The sequence below is a fragment of the Bos indicus genome, chromosome 5, assembly GCF_029378745.1.
Source record: "Bos indicus isolate NIAB-ARS_2022 breed Sahiwal x Tharparkar chromosome 5, NIAB-ARS_B.indTharparkar_mat_pri_1.0, whole genome shotgun sequence".
Lineage (NCBI taxonomy): Eukaryota > Metazoa > Chordata > Mammalia > Artiodactyla > Bovidae > Bos > Bos indicus.
Window position 1 is genome coordinate 114,442,267 of NC_091764.1, and position 13,759 is coordinate 114,456,025.

Genomic DNA, 13,759 nt, shown 5'->3' on the forward strand with positions numbered 1-13,759 from the left:
TAATTTCTTTTAAAATCAGAAGAAAAAGATGAAGAGAACGTTATCCTTTTTTCATCCTTATCTTTAGATCAACACAGTCAAAGGCTGCCCTTGAAGGCAGAAATGCCAGGGCCTAGGAAAGTCAGACCCCAGCCCTGGGGAAGCAGGCATAATTGACCTTGTCCCCCGCTTCCCTGCCTCTAGTGTCCAGTGTGGGCAATTGTGGTTCGGCCGTCTAGGGGGCCCTGCCAGGCCAAGTTCGCCAAGGGGGCCAGGACAGGCCTGGGGCTGCAGTCATTAAGCAGCACCAGCAGATGAAGAGGTGAGGTGCTCAAGGTCCGGACCTGAACATGCTGTCTCATCAGAGTGACCCTGGCAAACTGGAGGCCACCTCTGGGCTGTGATGCTCACTGAATGTCCAGCGTCTGTGGTCTCCTGTATTACCACCTGGCATCCTCCTCAGTCCCGCCATGCTGGGCCCATTTTACAGATGAGGGGATGGAGGCTGAGCAAGCCAGCCACAAGGCAGCTAAGCCCAGACTCAAGAGTGCAGCTCTGGCTCCTGTCCTGGGGTGATAGCTAAAGGAACTGGGTGCTCCTCCGGAGATGGGGGCCCAGGGCGGCTGTGTAGGAGGCTGTTTAAGGTTCTGCCATCAGGCGACTGCAGTTCCCCTCTTGCCTCTATCGCCCCATTTTACAGACGGGAAAAATGAGGCTCAAGAGGAGAAGGGACCTGCCTGCAGCGCCGGCTGAGTCGGCGCGACGCGGCGCGGTGCGGTGGCCATCGGGGGAAGGAGCAGCGGCCGGGAGACCCGCTCGTGCCCGCGCCCGGGGGAGGCAGCGGCCGGAGGCGGGAGCGCCCGGACCCGCTGGGCTGTGGGCGGCGCGGCCCGGGCTTCCAGCCAAGCCGGGCGGGGCCGGGAGGGCGGGGCAGGGCGGGCCCCGGGAAGGGTTGCCACCTCCCGCCGCGCAGTGCCCTTCCTGGAGCCGAGTCCTCGTCGTCGCTGGTGAGTGGGGACGGGGCGACGAGGGGGTGGCGGGAAGGGGGCCCCCGCGGGGAGCGACCCCCGACATCGCCCGCAGCGGTGGGAGGCCACGGGGCAGCACTCTGACCCGTATCGGCCGGAGGGGCGGCCGGGGCGGCAGGGACCCCAGTCCTGGCCTCGGCGCTCGCGTTCCTGCGCTTCGGGATCCTGGCGAGATGCGGGGCGCGGGAGGCGGACCTTGGGCAGCCCCGCCCTGCTGCACCCCGCCGGGGCCAGGCACCCCTGCTTCCCGCCCATTCCCTAGCTGAGCCTCCGAGTCCGGCAGAGGGTGGGAGTGGCAGAGCCAGGTCCTTGAGATCACAAAATGCCAGGGAGACCTCGTGCTTCTCATCCACTTGAGACACCCCACTTCTACAGGAGGAAACCCAGGCTGAAAAGGGGAAGTCATTTGCTCAAAGCCAGAGAAGGCCCCGCAGAGCCTTAGAACCGGGTCCCTAGATCCCCGTGGACTGTAGCCTGCGCCCCTGGTGTGGGCAGGACCCCCCAGCTGTGAGCTGCCTCTCCTGAAAAAGAGGTGGGAGCTGGGAGCCCTGGTGGCAGGGGTCGTGGTGTTCCCTGATGACTGGGTTTGCCTCTTGGTGGGTGGCCAGCCAAAAGGCACAACCAAGCCAAAGATGGGGAGAAGGAAGGATTTCTTACTTGCAACAACTGAGGAAAGCGTCTTGCAGCTTTCCCGAAGCAGCATCTCCTCCCACAGCAAAACTGTGTGTGTTAGTCACTCAAGTCACGTCCGACTCTTTGCCACCCCATGGACTATAGCCCGCCAGGCTCCTCTGTCCCTGGAATCCTCCAGGCAAGAATACTGGAATGAGTAGCCATTCCCTTCTCCAGGAGATCTTCCTGACCCAGGGATCAAACCCAGGTCTCCTGTACTGCAGGCAGCTAAGCATCCGTGCATATTCATAAAGGGGCTTGAGTGGAGGAGAATTCATAGAATTCATACAATTGGGACAAAGCTCAGCAACGTCCAAGCTTCTGTTGATTGAAATCACAAGGGATTAGCAAAGGTCAACTTCTTGTTCCTTAGGTTCCAGTCGATCTGTTGGCTGGGAGTGGGGATTGAGAGGGTGGGGATGAAATTCTGCGAAACAGCTAAAAAAAAAAAACATGTTTCAGGCCAACTTTCACCACGGAAACAACTGGGAGTCTTCACAACTGACTTATTATCTTTGTGGTTGTTACTTCTCTTGCCTGTTCGTTCATTCATTCCCTTAAGATTATTACTGGGGATCTGTTCAAGGGCAAAGAACCCTGGCCAGGCTTACATCATGAAACAGGTCAGTCCTAAAATGGTTTCTCTTGTGTCAAGAGAGCCATGCCTGGTTCTTCCTTGGGGATTGTTCTGCCCTGTCTGCTTACAGTGGGGGTTCCAGCTATGGACACAGTGCTGAGCGCCGGAGCAGCCTGGCAAAGGCCCCGTGGCCTGGCCTGGGTTGGGAGTCTCTCTGCTGGCCTAATGAAATATGATGGTCCCTGGTACTGGCCACATGCAACGGAGTGAACGGCAGGAGGACCAGGACTCTAGCCTTCCCTGAGGATATGGGGTTGAGGCTGTTCCGAACGGGTCATGTCCAGGGAGGAGGCTGCGGACGAGGAGCATGGCCCAAGGTGCCTGGCACAGGGCCACGGGCCCCCGTGTCTCTGTGAGGTGTGGGGACCCCACACAGGGCAGCAGGAGGCAGGGTCGCTCCTGCCTGGTAGCTCTGGGTTGGGAAAGGTGCTGGGGAGGAAGGGAGGGGAGGCTGCCAGTCTCTTCGGAGAGCAGGGAGACAGGTGCTCAGCACCCCCAGAAGGGGGCTCAGTGGGAATCCTAGGTGCCCAAGGGGGGCTTTGAACAGAGGAGGGCCTGACTCGCTCACCCAGGACCCGGCCCAGGGGCTCAGAGCAGGGCGGCCGGGATTCAGATGCTCTCGTGGTCCGATGGCAGAGGCCTGCCGCCTCCACGGTGTAAGCCCAGAGGCGACTTTCTCTGCCTGCAGAGTGTCTGTGTGTGTGTGCATGTACACACACGTGCCTGCCCCTCCGCCCATGACCGAGTGGTATCTGGCTGGATCTGGCAGAAACCAGAAACCACTGATGGTGGGTCGCTGGGGAGGGGAGGGTGGGGGGCACTGCCGGAGGAGAGCCTACTTTCTGCTGCCTACACTTTTGACTTTTCCCGATTTCATTTTTGAATCTGTCTCTCATGTGCATTTCCTGTGACTTATTTTTATTGTGCCGGCAACGTGTGTGTCTGCACTCTGTCTTAAAAAATCAGTCATTCTCCCTAAAGCAGATTCCCTCTTGTCACCCCCAGCCCCTGCCGCCCCCACCCCACATCGGCCGGGTTTCCAGCCGGAGGCAGAATCTTCTAGAACTGTGTGGTCTGTTACACTGGATATTTTCATAATGAAAAAGATGAACAGAGCTTATCATGAGGAGGATTAGTTGTGAGTCATTAAAAAAAAAAAGAGGAGGAGAGTCTTAAAACAAGTCCCTGGGACCATCAGTTCCACCAGCGGTGGCTTGCAGGAAAGATAAGCTCGGGAGGGTACAGCCCGGGGGTGAGGAGCCCAGAAACGGCAGAACTCTGCCCGTTTCGGGGCAGCGCTTTCCGTCCCCCTCTGTCTCTGGCCTCAGAGGGCAGAGGGCTCCTCCAGAGGCCCATTGGCTCGACCCCCACTTCGCAGACAGGGACACAGAGCCCAGGAGTGAAGCATCACTGGGACCAGAGACCCCGGGTCTTGCCCCAGGGGGCCTGGGAGGACTCATCCTGAAACTGCTGCCCGCGAGCCCAGTCAGGACCTGATGCCTCTCGGGGATGGGACACTGGTCCTGAGGCTGGAGGCAGTGAGGCTGTTGGCCCTGACAGAATCTTCTGGAGTGCAGGCAGAGGGTGGAGTGGCTGAGGTGGGGTGGGAGGAGCTTGAGGGCTCACCCCACAGCCCTGGACCTGGCAGGCTTCTGGGGCAGGCCTTGTCAGGCTGGAGGAGGCTGGCGGAGGGGAGGTGACCCAGCCCTCGTTGTGACTGGCCATATGACCCAGAGCTAAGGCCAGCAGGCTCCCCGATCAGGGCCTGGAGGGGTGCTGTGGGCTTCAGGATCACCCAGATCTGGAAGCTTCAGTGACGCCTTGTGCTTTGGTTTCCTCACCTGGAGAATGGTGTGCGCCTTGGAGGCCGAGACGGTGTGGGACTCAGTTGAGAGATGGCTGGCGCCTCGCTGGTGGCTGCTGTGAAGCTGGGTGGAGTGATGCTGACCCAGTGTGAGCCCAGCCTGGGCCTCCGCCAAGCTCCTCCCCACCCTGCTCACTCCCAGAGGCCAAGTGCCTTCTCCTGACCCCAGGGCTTGGGTGCTCTGCTTTGCCCTTCTTGATCGAGGTTTCAGTGGCCTCAGGCCTCAAGGATGAGACCTTTCAGAAGCATTTTCACCCTGAGTGTTGGGTGACTGACCAGCTGACATTTTCTCAGCCTTGGGTCTGCGCCATGAGACTGGGTCTTCTCCTGGAGGGATGCGTGGCCCCCAACTCTGACCCTCCCATCCCCTCGCTTGTCTGGCCCTCGCTTGAGTCTCCTCATGACCCCATGAAGCAGGCAGGGCAGGTGGTACCCACCTGATGTCAGGGGAAACTGAGGCCCAAAGTGGAGCTTTGGCCTGAGTTCACCAAGAAAGTTGGAGACGGAGCCAAAGTTTGGGCTCTGAGTCACCATCTGATGGAAGCAAATAAAGGACAGGTGGGTGGCTTTGCCCCTCTGCCTGAGCCCCTTCCTGACCACTGGTGGTCTCTAATCCTAATACTTGGGCCACCTGATGCGAAGAGCTAACTCACTGGAAAAGACCCTGAGGCTGGGAAAGATTCAGGGCAGGAGGAGAAGGGGGCGACAGAGGACGAGATGGCTGAATGGCATCACTGACTCAATGGACATGAGTTTGAGCAAACTCCAGGTGTTGGTGAAGGACAGGGAGGCCTGGCGTGCTGCAGACCATGGGGTCGCAGAGAGTCGGACAGGACTGAGCAACTGAAGAACAAGCCCATCCCAGAGTGGGTCCCTCTCAGGCCTGCCTGGGCCAGCTGCCCCGCCCAGTCCTGCCCAGCCCAGCATGACTCAGCCTGGTGGGTCCCCTAATTGGGTGATTCAAGAGCCTGGCCATCCCCATGAGGCCTCAGGAAGCTCCCTGTCTGGACTGTCTCCACATGGGCATCTGAGCTACCTATTTTCGACCCCGGGGCTGGGCAGACCCGTTAATCCCCTTGGTCCAGTGGTGCATAGATGAACACAGCAGCCTGGACGGGTGGGCAGAAGTGTGGGGTTCAAGCTGTGCTCTGTCACCGCGGCCTTGGGAGAGCCAGCACCCCTTCCCGGGCCTTTGCTTGTTCTGCCCAGCAAGGGGCCAGGGTGATGGGCTCTCCAGCCCCGTCAGCTGGCACGCTGGGCACCGGCTGGGAGCCTGGGCACCGGCTGGGAGCTGTGACCAGGTGATACCTGCCCATGACACCTTGGGGAGAAGTATGGACACAGGCCATGATGTTCATAAACCTCAAAAACACGCTTGGTGGGAGAAGCCAGACCCCACAGTCCACAAAGTGCGTGGTTCCACCTAATTGCGATGTGGGAAAAGGCAAATCTGTAGACGCAGGAAGCAGCCTGCTGGTTGCCAGGGGCTGGGGGCAGGAGGATCAGGGAGGGACTGCTCATGGGTGCTGGGGCCTTTGGGGGGTGATGGAGATGTTTTGGAGCTTAATATAGACGGTTGCACAACATTGGAAATGTATGAAATTGCCCCTGAACTGTGCACTTTAAAATGGTTTCTTCATGTGTATGCCTTTCATTTCAGTGAATCACAAGCAACAGGAAATAAAAACCAAATGGTCAGGAGCCTCTGAGGGGCCTTGGTGGCAGGTGGGGCGTCTGGGGCCAGGGGTGGAGGTTAGGGACTGATGCTGTGATGAATGCAGGGAGAAACAAGTAGGACGGGATGCAAATTTGTGTCCAAAGCAGGATACTCTTTTTAAAAATGTTTATTTTGGACTAATTTTAGACTTAGGGCAAAGTCACAGAGGTAGTACAAAGTTGCCACACACCCTTCACCCAGCTTCCCCTCCGGGACCAGGAAATTCACACCCTGTTGCTAACCCTGCTAACACCATCCGTTGGCCCAGGACACCGTCTGCCGGGATCCACCTTCTGTTTAGCTATTACTTGTCTTTAGTCAGTGATGCATCCTTCTGTCTTCTTTCCTTGCCTTCCGTGACCTGGCCCTTTTCAAGAGTGCTAGAGGGCAGGGCAGGTATGTGGTCAAATGTTCCTCCAGCCAGGACTGTGACAGTTTCTCAGGACTGGACCAGAGTTTGCATTTGTGGCAAGAATACCACGTTGAGTGTGTCCACCTCCCTGAACCGGTACACGTGTCTTATACTGGTGGCATTAACCTTGGTCATCTGTAAAAGGGACACTCCTGGGGGGGCATTCATTTGGGACAAAGTGGGCATAAATTGGGACTGTCCTGGGTGAAGGCTCATACGATCATCCTGAGGAGGCCTGAGCTCTGGCCCGGCTCAGGGTCTGACCCCCGGCCTGCCCCTGGACCTCTGGGCCTCGGTGTCCCTGTCTGCGTGTGAGAGTCAGTGCGGGATGAAGCCCTCCCACCTGCCTAGCCCACGTCACGGTCTAGGGGAGCCCTCAGGCCCTGAACGCAGCTCATCATGGTTGCCCAAAGGCTGCCACTCGACTGTGGTTTCAACACATCTATTACACAGGCCGAGCAGGGTTGTGCCCGGTGCTGTAGACGAGAAAGCGGCTAAGGTGGCCCGGGCTCCCCTGAAGCGACACGGGGTGGCCGGGTCCCCGGGCTCTGCGTCCCCCTGGTACCGGCACCAGGCCAGTGCTCTCCTAGACCTGGCAGAGGTGGGCCTTGTGCTGTAGTGAGATCAGATCCTCACCCCCCACCCCAGGAACAGTTCCGTGCCCCCTGGAAACCAGAGGGCTGGGTGGGAAGGGGTGAGGGAGGAACACAGGCTGGTTTACCTGTTGGGAGCCAGCCCTGGGCAGTTTATCCTCACGGTTCACCTGTGCAGCGATCGCGGTGGGGGGGGGGGGGGTGGTGGGCTCACTGGCCCCATTCCACAGGTGAGAAAACTGAGGCCCGGGGACGGAGCACTCACTCACTGGCTGGCAGAGCCGGAGTCTGCCGGATGCCTAACACCCTCTGACGGTTCCTTTTATTTTTTTTCTAATATTTCTTTATTTATTTGGCTGCGCCGGGTCTTAGTCGCAGCACGTGGGATCTTTAGTTGTGGCATGTGGCCGACTGTTTAAAAGTGTGCTCGTTATAGACAGTTTGCAACATGATAACAGAGCATCTTAAGTCCTGCTGGTGAGTGTGGGCCGTAGCCTCCCGAGCTACCTGCTTGTGGAGGGGCCCTGCCCCCGCCCTCGGCACCTTGGGTCCGCGCACAGGTCGGGTAAGATGGTGTGAGCCCCTCGCAGGGTCAGAAAGGACGGTGCTCAGGCCGGGCTCACAGTGGTTCCCAGGAGGTGTTCGCTTTAGGGGGATGACGGCTGCTAACGTCTTCACGTGCTTGTTACATTAAAAAAAAGTTTTGTTGGCCACAGCCTGCAGCAAGCTGAACTTGCACCCCTTGCATCGGAAGGCAGAGTCTTAAGCACTGGACTGCCAGGGAGGTCCGTCTTTAAAATGCGTATCCACGTTATCTATTTTTTGCTAAAATCGGGATGATTCTGTCGTCTACTTTATATTCTGTTTTCTGCACTGAATGTTAAGGACAGTTGTCACGTTATTAAAGAGTCCGCCCAGCTGGACTTGGGGGTTGGCCCGTCCCTTGCAGTCCCGTCCTGGGCAATGAGCTTGCTTCTGCGTCTCGGGCGCTTCTGCATCTCCAGGCCAGCAGCTGCCCTGCTGCCCCCGTCAGCCTTCCTCCTTCACCCGGCGCCCCAAGGGCTCCCCGCTGCCTGCGGGTGGGCACAGCCTCGTCTCTGCATCTGCTGGCCCGCATGCCAGGTGCCTTCCGGCCCCTCTTCCCTCCCGTGTCCTGGGACAAAGTGCTGCCTGTCCTTCCTGCACCCTCTTCTCTCTGACCCCATGTTGGGGTGCCCGCTCTGAGGTCTGGGCCCATTCTCTTCCACCCACCGTGGTGCCCAGCCCCCACCCAGCAAGTGTGCTGAACTGAGTCCTGCTCTGGGGCCTCTTATCTCCTACACACGGCCCGGGCCCTCCAACAGGGTGTGTGAGCGGGAGCTCAGTCCCTTCATTTTGTGATGAGGAAACTGAGGCCCAGTCAGGGGTGCTGACAGGTTTGGGGGTCCCATGGCAGGTCCAGGCAGCACTGGCCCCCAGCATCCAGCCGGCTGGACTCTCGGCCCCAGTGAGCTCAGCTCTCTGGGCACGGGTAGGTCCTCAGTGCAGACCTGGGGGCTGCTGGGCAACAGGGTGTGGCCGACAGGCCAAGTCCGAAAACTGAGTCCCCTCGGCCCCTGCCCGGGGGACTCCAGCCCTGGGGTGGTGGTATCGGCACTCCTGCCTGAGCCCTGCTGGCCTCTCAGGGCTGCTGAGGGGCCTTCATCAGCCTTAAACTCTGTCCCTTCTCACCCACAACTGTAAGGTTTTCAAGCTGGGCAGAGCCCCAGAGTGCTGTGTGACCCCAGGCAGGCTGCTTTCCCTCTCTGAACACAGGGAAGGGGAGGCAACTTCAGGGCAGACCTGTGGGCTGATGCTGCAACACCTGTCCACAGAGATACCCACACTGGGCTGGACCCAGGTCAGGATGTTGATGTCCCATCATTTGCCGGAGGTCACTGGGTGGGAAAGATCCCCTGGAGAAGGGAAAGGCTACCCACTCCAGTATTCTGGCCTGGAGAATTTCATGGACTGTATAGTCCGTGGGGTCGCAAAGAGAAGTCGGACACGACTGAGTGACTTTGACTTTACACAGTACGTTGGTGGGGAGTGGGTGCTCGAGCCAAGCTGTCTGATACCAGTTGTCTTATGAATGACAGTAACTGAATGGAAAGTCCTGGAGCTCTGGGCGCAGGGGTAGACTGACGCAGCCTCGGAGAGCCCAGACCAGCACTCGACCTGGGGAGGAAGGGCTGGGTGACCTTCTTGATGGAGGCTACCCAAACTGGCCTTGAATTAGGTGGCAGAGAGGAGGGGTCATTTACCAGGAGACACGAGGTCAAGGGTGAGGGTAAGCGAGCAGAAGAGTTTGGCAGCTGGAGCAGGGACCGACGTGGAGCCGACGGGGGCAGGGGCACCCAGGGGGCTCCTGCCCATCAGAGCAGTCTTGTGGGTGGGGGCAGGAGTTTGGGTGGAAGTGTGTTCCCTGGAGCTCTTGGGCTGGGGCGCCGCTGGCTGTAGGGTGAACTCAGCACCCCCCACCCCCCAGCCTCACACATCTTTTCTGCACCTCCTGCCTGTTCCATCAATTGCTTGTTCAATCCATGTGGGATGAGGGGCCGGTAACAGACCCACTGCAGGTCTGCTCACAGGAGGTCCTTAGGAAATGCCGGGGAGGCCCCACCCCCCACTCTGGAGCCTGCCCATCTCTCACCCCGCCCTGTCTTCTCTTTCAGAACTTTCCGGAACCGCAGCTGCAGCCGCAATGGCCCCACCCTGGGTGCCTGCCGTGGGCTTCACGCTGTTGCCCAGTCTGGGGGGCTTCCTGGGTGCCCAGTACACCCGCGGAGAGGGTTTCCGCTGGTACGCCAGCCTGCAGAAGCCCCCGTGGCACCCGCCCCGCTGGATTCTGGCTCCCATCTGGGGCACACTCTACTCGGCCATGGGGTAGGTGGGAGTGGGCGCTGGCGTGGCACTGGGCCTGTCCACCTGCTGGGTAGGTGGGGCAGGGGAGGCCCAGGCCCGCGGCCTGAGCGTCTCCTCCAGAGGTGAACTCTCCAGGTGCCTGTGGGGAAGTGGGTACCGTTTCCCGGCCCTGTTTGGCAAGTGAAGGTGGAGAAAGCTGTGAGGCCTGTTGGTTGCACAACCGAACGCTTTCCTCTGAGGCCTCCTGGAAGGGGTGGCAACCTCATACTGGCACTCTGGCTGTTTTTACAACTGCAGGGAGAGGCCGGCCCCGCGTGTACAGTTCAGACGTGGGCAGGCGAATGCTTCCAAGACCAATACAGTGACAGCAACAGCGGTCATAGCAGCCATTTGTTGGGCGTCCGCCTGGGGTCAGGCTTTGCCTTTGTTAAGGTTCACGACCCCTCGTTTGACAAGAGACCTCCCGAGGACACAGGGCCCTACAGGCCTTCCTGGACAGACCTGGGAGGTGCCCAAGGAAATGCAGGACTGGGTGAGGGAGTGCGCACTCTGCTGGCTGCAGTGGGATTTGCACCCAGGAGACTGGTCCGCTTCCCACCGTCCTCTGCAATGTTCCCAACAGGCAGGTTCCATGCCAGCCCAGTGGGACTGTAGGGGGCAGAGAGTGGAGACCGGGCCGATGCCCCAGGCTCCTGATGGGAGTAAGACAGTCCTGAGTGTCAGCCGGGCCGCACCCTCTTCCAGCCCCTGGCCCTGCCCCGTCGGCCTGCTCTTCCTGTGTCCCGCCTTCTCCTCACCGTCCTAGTCCAGAGGCACCAGTCGCTGCCTCCACTTGCTCCAGCCTCCAGGCCTCCCCTCCCCATCGAGATTCCGATAGAGCGTCAGTCTGGCATCACCTATTTGTGGAACCCGGCAAACCTCTCAGAGTAGAGAGCTCAGCCTCTGGCCTCAGACTAGCTGGATTCAAATGCAGACTCACCTCCCGACAGCCTGCCAAGAGCTCTGAGCACTTCTCCCCCGTGCCTCAGTTTCCACACCTGTAAGATGGGGTGACAGTCCTGCCCACCTCATGATGTAATCATGAGGATGAGTGAGCTAATGCTTGCAGAAAGGTGCCTGCATGTGTAAACGTGGAAGAAGTGAAGTGAAAGTCACTCAGTCGTGTCCAACTCTTTGCAACCCCATGGACTATGCGGTCCATGGAATTCTCCAGGCCAGAATACTGGAACGGTTAGCCTTTCCCTTCTCCAGGGTAATCTTCCCAACCCAGGAATCGAACCTAGGCCTCCCGCATTGCGGGCTGATTCTTTACCAGCTGAGCCACAAGGGAAGCCCAAGAATCCTGGAGTGGGTAGCCTATCCCTTCTCCAGCGGATCTTCCCGACCCAGGAATCAAACCAGGGTCCTCTGCACCGCAGGCACATTCTTTACCAGCTGAGCTGTGAGGGAGGGCAGTAGCTATTGTCGTCAGTGGTGGTATCACTGCCCTTGTGGTCCTAGGAGCCCCAGGACCGGGTTCTCTTCTGCTTTACCTCCCCAGTACCCCCCTCAGACCTTGAGGGACAGTTGACAGTAACACAGGCTGACTCAGGGTCTCACATATGCCCCTGGAAGTGTTAGTCACTCAGTCGTGTCTGACTCTTTGCGACCCCATGGACTGTAGCCCACCAGGATCCTCTGTCCATGGGAGTTCTCCAGGCAAGAATACTGGAATGGACAGCCTTCCCTGGTGGCTCAGACAGTAAAGCGTCTGTCTACAATGCGGGAGACCTGGGTTCGATCCCTGGATGGGGAAGATCTCCTGGAGAAGGAAATGGCAACGCACTCCAGTATTCTTGCCCGGAAAATCCCATGGACAGAGGAGCCTGGTAGGTTACAGTCCATGGAGTCGCAAAGAGTCGGACACGACTAAGCTTTCACTTTCTTTCTTTCCCTTCTCCACGGGATCTTCCAAGCCCAGGGGTTGAACCCGGGTGCCCTGCTTTGCAGGCAGATTCTTTACTGTCTGAGCCACCAGGGAAGCCTGTATATGGGCCTAAACCTTTACATATTTTTGTGGCCTAACCCTGGCAAACTCATCCTTATCTCCTAAGGCCCAGTCCCAAATCCCCTAAGGCACATTCATTTGCATGCCTTCTGTACATGCTTCACTCTTGACAACACTGATGATGTCAATTATTTATTGAGTGTCCTACTCAATTATTTATTGAGTACCTGTCCTAAGGGCAGCTGGGTACTGCCCTTAGCACAGCCAACATATTAACTAGAATCTCCGCAGCGACCCCATGAGACAAAGGCCCAGAGAGGTTAAGGAAGTTCCTTGAGGTCACATAGCAGTCAGAGGCAGGGCATGCCTGAGTCATCACTCTGTGGTCTCAGAGGTGAGTGTGGCTTCCTGCCTTGCAGGGAGGCCCCTGGCCTCTTCTCTGTTGGTGCCCTGATCGGTAGCCTCTGTTTCAGGTATGGTTCCTACATGATCTGGAAAGAGCTGGGGGGCTTCTCGAAGGAGGCGGTGGTTCCCCTGGGCCTCTACGCTGGGCAGCTGGCTCTGAACTGGGCATGGCCTCCCCTCTTCTTCGGCACTCGACAAATGGGCTGGGTAAGTGTGGCCTTGGCTTGTCTCCCTGGTCCCTGGAGATGGCCCCTCCCTGGGGGGGACATGAGGTACCACATCCCAGCCCCCCAGGGCCAGGATCTAAAGGTGGGGAGCAGGGGAGGCACATGGCTCCTGGTCCATTCAGAAGCTCTTAGCGGGGGCGGGGGGCGGGCGGTGCGGGTACTTCCCTGGTGGTGCAGTGGCAAGATTCCGCGCTCCCAATGCAGGGGGCCCTGGGTTCGATCCCCGGTCAGGGAACCTAATCCCGCCTGCTGCAACTAAGCCAAATGCAGCCAAATAAATATATTTTAGGACTTCCCTGGCAGTGCAGTGGTTAGGATGTCACACTTCCAATGCAGGGGGTTTGAGTTCGATCCCTGGTTGGTGAACTAAGATCCCACATGCGAACTAAGATCCCACATACCACAGGGTGTGGCCAAAAAGAGAGAACACAGCTCTTAGCAGACCAGTGCCCCTCAGCTGCTTTTCCTCCACGAAGGAAGCCTTGTGGGGCTCTGAAGCTCCATGGATTCAGGGGCCTTGGGTGCAGGAAAACCCACCTTATAGCTGACGCTGTGCACCCCTCCATGTGGCAGTCAGGCAAGGGTGATGGTTCCCATCTTACAGATGAAGAAACTGAGGCAGAGAACGGGAGCAGGGCTTGGCCAGGTCACTGAGAGGCGGCTGGAGAGTGCCCTCTGCTGCTGTGGTAATTGGGCAGCTGGGGCACACCACCCCGTGGGTCGTGGTGCCTCAGGCCTCCCCGTCCTCATCTCTGCAGGCCTTGGTGGATCTCCTGCTGACTGGCGGCATGGCAGCAGCCACGGCCATGGCCTGGCACCAGGTGAGCCCGCCGGCTGCCTGCCTGCTGTACCCGTACCTGGCCTGGCTGGCCTTTGCGGCCACGCTCAACTACCGCATGTGGCAGGACAACCAGGTCCGGAGGAGTGGCCGGCGGCTCTCGGAATGAGGACGCCTCGCCCTCCGAGGACTGCAGCCGCTGCGGGTCAGGCACTGCTGGTGGTGGGGCCCCCAGGCTTCCGCAGCCACCAGGCCGCCTGTCTGCTCTCAGCCCAGGGGGTGACCAGCAGTTCCAGAGGTGCTCCTCTGAGCTGAGCCCCCACCCCAGAAACAGCGTCCTGCGCCTTCAGCCCTGCTCGAAGCTCGCTTTCAGAACATGGAATTTTATAAGCCAAATAAAGTGTTTCAACTTCTTGGCCATGGCCTGTTTGCTTGGGTGGGACCCCCGGCCATGGGGAGGGCAAGGGGCTCGTCCTCCGGCTGGGTATGTCTGGGCTGGGTCATCTATGGGATGCAGACTAACACCTCTCATGACCCTTCCAGGAGAGGTGGCCTGCCCAGGGTGGAGTGGCAGACA

General features: G+C 58.9%; 1 protein-coding gene across 1 annotated transcript; it reads left to right on the forward strand.

Moving 5' to 3' along the window:
• Window positions 1-842: 842 nt before the first annotated feature.
• On the forward strand, window positions 843-13,598 carry TSPO (translocator protein). Its single transcript, XM_019961941.2, has 4 exons — window positions 843-986; window positions 9,596-9,806; window positions 12,246-12,384; window positions 13,163-13,598. Exons 2-4 carry the CDS (start codon window positions 9,625-9,627, stop codon window positions 13,349-13,351), a joined length of 510 nt encoding a protein of 169 aa, XP_019817500.1. The 5' UTR covers window positions 843-986; window positions 9,596-9,624; the 3' UTR covers window positions 13,352-13,598.
• The last annotated feature ends 161 nt before the right edge of the window (window positions 13,599-13,759 follow it).

Coding starts and splice junctions, on each gene's coding strand:
- TSPO (XM_019961941.2), top strand. CDS start 9,625: ATGGCCCCACCCTGGGTGCCTGCCGTGGGCTTCACGCTGTTGCCCAGT. Junction 9,807..12,245: donor ACACTCTACTCGGCCATGGG/GTAGGTGGGAGT, acceptor CCTCTGTTTCAG/GTATGGTTCCTACATGATCT. Junction 12,385..13,162: donor GCACTCGACAAATGGGCTGG/GTAAGTGTGGCC, acceptor TCATCTCTGCAG/GCCTTGGTGGATCTCCTGCT.